Genomic DNA, 9,934 nt, shown 5'->3' with positions numbered 1-9,934 from the left:
AATGCCAGGTACAAATGTACATCTCATCCTGCATTTTTCACAATATGAGGCACAAGTCTAGTACATCCCATTTAACTGCTTTTAAAGACCTCTAGACGTAAATTTAATCTCCATATATGGTGGGTATAAAAAAAAATAAACGTGAGGATTGTCGATTTGTACATTTTTTCAATACGTTATGCAAAACCAGCTCTTCGATTTCAGAATTTCACGACTCCTTTGCCACTCCGATCCAGCCGTGATCAGCTGCGATGCAGAACTCATCGCCTGTTTTCATTTCCCATCATCCGCTCAGTGCTTGGCTTTGCAATTTCACTCCCGAGAATACCACATGGAAACGCATTCAAAATATATTTATTTCGTTTGTTGGGTATACACTGTATATGGATAACCTGCATTTCTTTCCTCTCGGATGGAACTGCGGCACCCAGCCTCTTACGCGCCACCAAGCTAAACTTGTTTCCATAATATGGGAAGTAGACGGGGCTCTTTCGAGTAGGCTACGCATTTAGAATTCCCCTTCTTCGCCCTCCCCGAGCCCGGCCACTCGCGGCAAAGACAAGATCCGCCTCCCCGCGTGGCTTTCGCTTTCGGATCCGGCGGAGGCGCCTCGGCTGCCGAGCGAGCGACATGGCGCCTGCCTGGAGGAGAGCCTCAAGGACTCAGCGGCGCAGGCGGCGGGGATGAGAGCGGCGGCCGGGCGCTCGGGCGCGGCCAGGTGAGCTGCAGGCTGGCGGGGTGGGGTTGTGGCTGCGCCTCGGCGAGTGCCCCGCGCAGCCTGGAGCTTCTCAGCCAGGCGGTGGTGGTGGTGGCCGGGACAAGCCCCGCCGACCCTCGCCGAGATCGGGCCTTGCAGGCCGGCAAGGAAGGGGAAGTAGGGAATGAAGTTAGCAAGGGATGGCTGCGCTCATGCGTCGTCCAGCGCCGCCTCGCGGGACCAAACGAGATGGGCGCCCCACGCAGGACTCGGCTTGAACTCCGTGGGGAGACCCGTTTCCGAAGGAAAGGGCGGCTGGAATAAACGGGCTGATCTCCTGAGCTGAAGACTAAAGACTAAAGAGGTTACGCTGTATTTTAGTGTTAACCGTTCAGGTTGAACATTGTTTTTACCGGTATCTGAAAACAGTTTCATTTGATTGCAGATGTAGGAGTTACGTCAGCAGTAGGGACCACCCAGTAGGATGTTATTTTAAACTATGATGACATTTTTCATGGGACAACTGCATTTCTACAAACTTGGTGAGTTAAATCTAGAAAAAAATTAACAGCACACCTTTCTTTTTCTTCTTGTCTCAGCTACCTTTGGAGTTCTTTCTTCTTCTTTGCCAAATTAATTTGATCCTCAACTTCTGCCATGTTTCTAATCTAGTCTCAAACTGCCCAGGCTGGAAAGAAGACAGCTTTTATAAATAAATGAAATTATGCTTAGAGAGTACCTGTGTCTCTTGAGGGAAACAGACTTTTGCCTAGCTGCTAAAGGAGATGAAAAAATGCTCTCAAAGTTAAGCATTTTAAAAGAGCATTTACTTCACTGTGTATGTGGCTGTTATAGAAACTTAAATGGCATCTCCAGCTTCTTTTGATTTTGAATTATTGTTTCTTGACTGTAGAAAAGAACAGGTCAACTATTGATTGTGGCGGGGGGGGGATCCAAAATTGGTCCAAGGAAGCCTGAATTTGAATATGCTGAATAAATCATGCTAATTTAAATTGAGCCCTATTCAACTAACTTTTACTCAGAGTAGACCCATTGAAAGTAATGACACTAACTTAGGTGCATTCATTTCAATGGGTCTGGTTAGTTGAATAATGTTTTGGGGGAGGAACGGGTAAAGTCCCACTGCACTAATGGCAATTGCTGCACTGGCTGCCAACAGCACAACATATTACTTGAATGTGGCCCATTTTATTTATTAGACATGTTTTATATTGATCTCAGTATAATGTAGAAAAATTAATATTTTAGAAAAAATGTTAAGACTAGGAAGGAGAGAGTGCAGATATGTGGAATATGGAAGGAAAGGCATTTTCATTGGCTTAGGACTACTAGGAGCTATGGAAGAGGAAAGGGGGAATAGAACATACCCTAGAAGTGATTGGTTGCCCTGCCCAAGGTCCCCTGACTTAACACCCATTATTAAACTTCTCCAAAAGCCAAAACACCACCCTACCCACAATTTGGAGTGAAAGCCACAAATCTCAGCTGTTGAGTGCTTTTCCCAGGAAGTACATTCCACTCAGCATACAAACAGTTTTAAGAGTGTTTTCTACATTGAACAGATTTTTTTAAAATTTCATATATCTTTTGTTTTAATTTATAGTGTACGTCAGTGCTCTGATCTCTGCTCTGTGCAGTTTACTTGGTAAGTATTTTTAAACTACTTAACATCTGCTGCCAGGTTCACGTTGTATTTTGTTGCTTACCGGGAGCAAAATGCACAGCTATTTCGTCACGTATGATTGTCAAACCTTGTACTCACCTGTTATAAGATAACTGTTCTTTTTCCCCACCACAAGAAACCTCGGTTCAACTCAAGTTGAAAATGGAGCCACGGGATTTTGAGTACATATTAACATGGGAAGCTGGAAATAATACAGGGACTCCCACACACTACAATGTGATGTACAGAGCAATAAGGTACCTATGCTTTTTCTAAAATACATTCCCACATTTTGTAAATGATTGTGAATGACTGAAAGGGTGCAAGATCGGTATTGGCTTAGGTGTATTCAGTTATGTTCCTGTTATATGAAGAACAGAGACAAAGCGTTATCTGGCAGCTTAAAGACTAACACATTTGATATGGCATGTGATTTTGCAGACTGTGTTTCACTTTATCAGAGGCATAAACTATTATCCTCAGGAGATATATATACACATGCGTGTAGAGGGGGGGGGGACTGCACATGTTGGGTCACATGATCATTAAGTGCAATCCCTGCTAAGTCAAGCCAAGCTTCAATGTATGCAAAGCAACTGCAGTAATGGACTGGGGGGGGGTGCCTTCTTCTTTGGCGATCACTCGTAGCCGAGTAAGATGGTCTTCCATAAACACGATTTTAACAATGGGTCGGTAAGTGACTGTGGAGGCCAATTCTGGATCCACACGTCCTTCCACAGTGGGGACGTTGGTTTCCAGGCAGGAGTTGATCATGGTGTGGATTTGCCAAGCGTGCCTTCCTCTTAGCATGTTTCTCCCTTGCGTCCTGAGATCGAGTTTCTTCAAAGCCCATGACACCTTTGGTAAAGGCTGTTCTCCAACTGGAGCGCTTGGCAAGAATTAGGGTACAATAAACAGCAGAGGGAAGGAGCCACTTGGTTCTAGACATAGCCCTGACCTTTGTATTGGCTGGAGATATGCACCCATAAACTGGATAAAAATTGAGTCATCTGAACACTAAGAAAGGAGTTGCCCTCTTTCCAGGGGTATACCTTGCAGTCGGCTAGGTTGGCGCCTGCCAAGGGCCTTGAGCCAGGGAGATACACTCTGGCTCAGAGTGGCTGGATGGGAAAGCAGTAAGCAGAGGGAGGTAAGAAGGCAGAGAGATGGATTGATTGACTGACTGAAGAGGAAGAGGAGAGAGACGCAGCAGAGCAATACCAATGATGAAAAGCAAACTTTTTGACTTTCTGGTCCATGGTTTCTCTTGGCTTCAGAGGCACCAATACATCTCCTTGCCAAGGGCACAAGGGACGCTAGGTATACCACTGCCTCTTCTGCACGACCTTCCCACAAACCTGAAAGCCATCTCTCTCATTCTCCTTATCCATAAATACAGCCCTCTGCCCTTCTCTCATCGCTGGAGGTAGTAATAGAGGAATCCAAAGGAAGCATTTCCTCCTCAGTCATGCTTCCTTTGGCTCCTCACTCTGTCACATGAACTAAAAAAGTAATGAAACATGGTAGATTATGGTAGTGTAGTTGCTAACAAAAACTAGTTATTCTCAACAATAAAAAGGGGGTGAATCTCAGAAACAGACTACGTATGAAAGATAAGCATATACAGTGGTGCCTCGCTTAACGAATGCCCTGCTTAACGAAATTTCCGCTTAACGAAAGGTTTTTTCTAGTGGAGGTTGCCTCACTAGACGAATTCATTTTACGAAAAATTTGTCTAGCGAATCGCGGTTTCCCATAGGAATGCATTGAAATTCAATTAATGTGTTCCTATGGGATTCGCTAGACGAATTTTTTGTTATAAGAAAAGACCAGTGGAACGAATTAAATTCGTCTGGCGAGGCACCACTGTATTTGAAAAGCCACCAAATATACATTTGCACTGACATCCTTCTCACAGAATTGGACACTTCTGATCAAATTAGGGGATGAGGGTGAGTAAATATCTGCTTGATTGGCACTCTGGCATTCTGGACAATTTTCATGTGATGCTTTTGAATTTCTATTTTATATCCAGTTGGGAAGTACTGATTGGCCCCTTCTTGTTTCCATTTACAGTTATCCAATACTGAATATGAAGATTGTCACAGAGTGTTCCAATATCACACGTTCATTCTGTAACTTGACAAAAGAGTTTACAGATCCCCGCGAGTCATACAAAATTGTAGTGGATCAGGTCACAGAAAGCGGAGTGCATTCTTCAGCTATTCAGTTCAGTCCATATCCTGACAGTAAGTAATTTGCTCCTTATTTAAGTTTGAAGCACATGCCTTATGCTTCCTATAAGTCCTAGGTCAACCACACAGATTTCACACTGGCCAAGACAGAAGGTAGAGGCCAGTTGTCAACCTTCACTAGGTCAGCTCCCAGCAGGCTCCAAATCTGTCAGTGCCCTGCCCCACGGGCGGAGGAAGGGGGCGGGGGGAGCACACCACCCCCAACACCATGGGGGAGGGGATAACATTGTGGCTGCACCATGCCCCCGTGGCCGGTGCGCCATGCCCCCGGGACATGTGCCAGCGCTGCCTCCGCCTGCTCGCCATCCCCAGTTCTCGCCACTGCCCTACCCTGGTCCTACTTGTTATATAGATGCTGCTGAGGCTTCCACTGTGGCAGAGCCCTGGCACCAGCAACCTCATGCAATTCTAGCCCCCCAAACCCCCAAGACTTGATCCTTCTTCAGTATACTATTTTCAGTTATTTAGTTCACTGTTCTTTAAGTGCCAAGAGGTCTCGTGGTCCTGACAAGCTTTATCTGCAGCTCTCAATGGGCATCCTCTTGCTTTTCAATGGAATGAATGGCAAACTACACCATACACTAAGATCAGGACTAGGGGCCATATTCAGAGCAGGCTTTCGGGAGCAGAAGTGAGGATCAAAGAAGGTTGAAGGCCAACAGGTTAAGAGGCTTAAAGGTGTGTTTTGGAAAATTTCTAATCTGTAGAACCCTCGCCGTACCTATTTAGCCTTAAATCTGAAAGAAGCATACCTGGGAGAATGTTGTAGCATTTCATTTAAGATCTTATGTCCAAGTTAGGAGTGCATTGGATTGTAATTTCATTAATTTCTCTAGGGCAGAGCTTCCCATTCACATTTATTCCTTCTTTTCTTCCTTTCTTTCTTCAACAGCATGCCTAACATCACCCCAGTTTGAGATTTCTGCTTGTCCACGCTGCGCAAATGTGACAGTGAAACTTTCCTCCTCGTTACTTCAAGTATACCAAGAGCTTGATTATACGGTCACAGTGATAAGAGACAATGTCAAAGAAAAGGTTGGTTGCTTATGATTAAAAGGGAAATGGTAGACAGTATCAAAATTAATTCACTTCATCTGTAAGAAAGCTGCTATTTCTGTTTCTAGTCCAGGTATATCCAAACTTAATGGTACTGCCCCCTGATCCATAGCCCTGTCTATCATCCAAGTCATGCCTAGAGTTCCTATCTGGGTGGGTTTCACCCATTCACTTCAATGGAGAGGGCGGCTCCCCATGTTTTGCCCTTTCAGTGGCTGTTGACATTCAGATAGACAAGATGGGCTGTATATATGTTGGAGTGGCAGCAGGAATTGCTGGATTGAGATGTTTTTGATTAATAAGGTAGACCACTTCCCATGCCAGTAGTTAGGACTGGGCATAGCAGCAGCTAAACCTGCAGAGTCCAAAGGCTGGAGGCTATGTTGGTATTGCTGTGCCTTCACACTGTTGCTGCAAGAAGAACTGGCAAGGCAAATATTTAGCAAATGAACAGAAATGATAATGTTACTTATATATAGCTTTTTGTATTTTCCAAGAGGTTTAGGAAACATTTTCATAGGTATCCTTACATTAGCCCATGACCTAGGCTTTGACTGCAAAAGAGTGTGCAAGGTTGTGCATTGACCTCATGGAAAGGTGAGACTTTCCACGTAACAGTCAAGTGTGTTTCACCAGCCCTCATATTTGCATTTGCCCATTATATGACATACTCAATTGTCAATCTTTTTCTTCTTCTTTTCTAGCGTGTTGTCAATACAACCAGACAAGAGAGTTTCCACACTGTCATTGGAGATTTGAGTTTCAATAAAAATTATTGTATTGCTGTTGATGTGAAAACAAGTCTAAATCATCAGTGCACTCCGTCTGTCCCCAAATGCATTATGCTCAGCTCCAGTAATATATCAGGTATAATGAATTAAACGGTGGGGAAGGGTTGCAGAGAATTAATTTAAGATTATTATTTTCTTAATAAAAAACCTAATAATAGATTATTGGTTTCATTATTTCAAGTAATGGTTTTTTAAAAAATTATTACGAATTTGGGTAGTCTAAAAATATATTATGAATTCTGGTAATCTAGTGCTCTGCATGCCCAATAAAATCAAGAGTGTTTCACAATAGCCCCCATATTCACACTTCTTTAATCACATTCTTTTTATCTTACAGGTCATATTATATTTCCAGCATTGTTTGGCATATTAATGCCATTGGTAGTAGTACTCGCTCTATTTGTCCTGTATAAAACCGGTGTTATTTGCTTACGATGGAGGAAATGGCCAAGCGTCTTGGTATGTAGCCTTGGACAGATTCTTTTTTTAAGATAAATACCGTGGCTTATGTATGTATGTATATAGATTTTTTTTTATTTTCTATTTTCTTTTCATTGTACAAAAGACCTAAGGGTCAGTCCCAGGGTGGAAGCTAGTTAATATAGGGTCAGGTGATATGAAAGTTTGCCCTCTCTGCCTGGAAAGCTGCTGTCAGTGATGGACAAATAATCTGACCAGTTTCTCTATCCTATTAACACTTGATCCTCACTGCAAGAAGTGAGGTTACAGGGAACCAGGCACAGGGCCTTCTCATTGGTGGCACCCGTCCCGTGGAACGGCGTCGCATCAGATGTCAAGGAAATAAACAACTCTCTGACTTTTAGAAGACATCTGAAGGCAGCCCTGCTTAGGGAAGCTTTTAATATTTGATGCTGTATTGTGCTTTAATATTCTGTTGGGAGCCACCCAGAGTGGCTGGGGTATAAATAAATTAAATTATTATTATTATTATTATTATTATTATTATTATTATTATTATTATTTATTGATAGTACTTGTAATCAACAGCACCACAACATTTACATTTAGCCTTGTGTCCCAGGTATCTGGCCTCAAGACCATAAAAAGCTGGAATAAATAAATGAAGAAAGAACTAGACTGTTCAGGGCTTTTTCAACAAAACCCCCTTTATTGAAAATGGAAGCAAATCCCAATGAAAGCCAAAAGATTCTCACATCTGTGGAAGGTTTCGGGATTAGGGCCAAACTATTGACACCCAATTCTTATTTATTAATATTAATATTCAACTATGTATCACACCGCCATCTTTTTTGAAGGCATCGATTTTATTTTTCCATCTGTCAATTTCAAAATTGTTTTTCTTTTCAGAGCATCACACCAAAATTAGACTATTCCCTTTTTAAAACAGAACCGGAAGAAGTGCACACTGTCCAGGTCACCCAAGGAAGTAAAAAAAAAGTATGTGGATACAATTTCGATGAAGAGGACAGTGAAAGCATTGCTGGAAATGATGATTTATATGCTGCACGTGTATTTTTGGGCCAGACTTCAAAGGACAATGCAGAGCCACCCTCCTTTGACTGCTCATCCGCTACAAGTAAAATAGCTGACCCCCAGGATGATGAAACAGAAAACCTTCTGCTCATAGGCTGCTCATCTGCTACAAGTGAAATGCCTGAACCTGTAGATGCTGAAGCAGACAACCTTCAGAATGATATTAGCAAAGAAGAATGCCCAACATTTCAACTATTTCATCCTTCTCCTGAAGTGGACTCCACTAATGAGCCAGACCTGGAGTGCAGCAGCTGTTCCAACATAAACCTAGATACTGTGGTGCTAGGAATATCTGGGGAAAATAGGGACATTTCTGCAACATTAAGCCCTTTCGAAGAGGATGCAGCGGACTCGAAAGAGTTGTGTGTTTCTGATGCATTCAAACCGAAACATTTCCCTGATGCGCTAGAAATGCAGAACTCTGACATTCATAACCTCTCATGTTCCTGGCAAAATTCTAATGGGTCTGGAGAAAGTGAGTCATCGGATTCAGAAACGGACTGTGTTGGTGAATACATGAGCAGATGAATCAAAGATGAATCAAAGAATAGCAACTTTCTGTACAATATATATTCCTATGTCAAGGGACTGGGTGGGATCTTCTGTCTAATGCTATCAGTATTGTAGAATTGTACAGTATTATACAAGTAGATATGAAAATGCAGCACTGTTGTGAATTTCCACAGCATTAATATTTTCTGATCACTTTTGGGGGGGGGGGCAAGCCACTTACTAGTCTGCTTCCAGTATAACTGAGTACCCACAATCTGTCACAGACTTGTTGGATGCAGAGGAATGGTGGGAGGAACCAGCTGGGGAACCACCAAGGGAAGAAGGCTCAGAGCCCAGGGAGAGGTGGTGGGAGGACAAGGAGCGGTCAGAAGGAGAAGAGAGAGAAGGTGTGTCACAAGATAACAGGGCTTAGTGAGCCTGCAGAGTCTGTGGCAGAGAGAAGTCCAGAATCAGAGGCAGAAGCTGAAGCAGGAGGGTGATAGGAGACAGGCCAAGAGACAGAGATGAGTCAGGCTGATGAAGACTCCCTGGTGTTTTCTTCTTCTGCAACAAGCTCCCCTCCCCCTTGTCTCCTAAAACCAGAAGGGGCATGAAAAGTGCAGATTGGAGAAGAGAGATTGGTGATGCGCAGACGTAGCCTCCGTTTGCTTGGGGGGGGGGGAATCCTGGAGAGGAGAGAACTTAGGTAGCTGTGGGTAGGTGGGGATCTTCAGTCTCAGCAACTGCTTTATGAGAGCAAACCTGCCAGACATGAGTTGCTGCACTCATTAGACCTGGCACTCCTGTACAGATTGTGTTTTTTCTAATAAAGAGTTAACTCCAGCTTGCACAGTGTGACTTACTGCTGACTGACTCCTGAGACAACACCTGCGTAACCTATGGTTCCCCACCCTTGCTGTGGTTGCACACATATTATTAGACTGTACTGCTTCCCATTTGCAACTATGGCAGATGTTCGTGAAGAGTCAATATATTTGGGGGAGAAATCTAGAATTCAGCTTCCTCTTATGGTTTGCATATCACACCTTAGATCAGATAGTAAATTGCTAACTGATCCCCTTGAAGGAACAGGTGCCTAGTCTGGGATTTTTCCTGATTTTCAGTCTGCCACTGGAGACCTAATTGGAGTATTTACATTCAGCATAGACTAAGAGGAGGAGGAGGAGGTGGTGGTGGTGGGTTGTGGGGTTTTTTAGGGTCTTTGGGTGGGCACAAAAAACCCTTTTGCGGGGCTGGAGACATCATTCCCATTAGTTGTCCCTGCTTTAGTCTCATAAGGAGGGGCCCCTGTTGCAGTATCATTTTAGCTGCCCCTTTGTGCAACATAGGTTTTTAAAAGCATCACAACTCACACTAAAAAAACCACACAAAAAAACTCTACTAAAGAAATATTTTGTTTGTTTGTTTCAAGACCTTTGTGGGT

The 9,934-nt window shown here is 43.4% G+C and overlaps 1 protein-coding gene across 1 annotated transcript; it reads left to right on the top strand.

Moving 5' to 3' along the window:
• Positions 1 to 577: 577 nt before the first annotated feature.
• LOC118085774 (interferon alpha/beta receptor 2-like) lies at positions 578 to 9,333 on the top strand. The gene is made up of 9 exons (XM_060273595.2): positions 578 to 718; positions 1,143 to 1,239; positions 2,322 to 2,363; positions 2,518 to 2,638; positions 4,458 to 4,630; positions 5,529 to 5,671; positions 6,397 to 6,559; positions 6,821 to 6,942; positions 7,813 to 9,333. The coding sequence occupies exons 2-9, from the start codon at positions 1,197 to 1,199 to the stop codon at positions 8,524 to 8,526; spliced, it is 1,521 nt and encodes a 506-aa protein (XP_060129578.1). The 5' UTR covers positions 578 to 718; positions 1,143 to 1,196; the 3' UTR covers positions 8,527 to 9,333.
• Positions 9,334 to 9,934: the final 601 nt, after the last annotated feature.

The sequence above is a fragment of the Zootoca vivipara genome, chromosome 4 (assembly GCF_965207765.1).
Source record: "Zootoca vivipara chromosome 4, rZooViv2.hap1.1, whole genome shotgun sequence".
Taxonomy (NCBI): Eukaryota; Metazoa; Chordata; class Lepidosauria; order Squamata; family Lacertidae; genus Zootoca; species Zootoca vivipara.
This window is presented reverse-complemented; position numbering and strand designations above follow the sequence as displayed.

Bases quoted from the DNA above. Each gene is read 5' to 3' on its own strand.
- LOC118085774 (XM_060273595.2), top strand. From the start codon at position 1,197: ATGATGACATTTTTCATGGGACAACTGCATTTCTACAAACTTG. The intron at 4,631-5,528 runs GTAAGTAATTTG...TTTCTTCAACAG, and splicing joins GTTCAGTCCATATCCTGACA to CATGCCTAACATCACCCCAG. The intron at 6,560-6,820 runs GTATAATGAATT...TTTATCTTACAG, and splicing joins CAGCTCCAGTAATATATCAG to GTCATATTATATTTCCAGCA.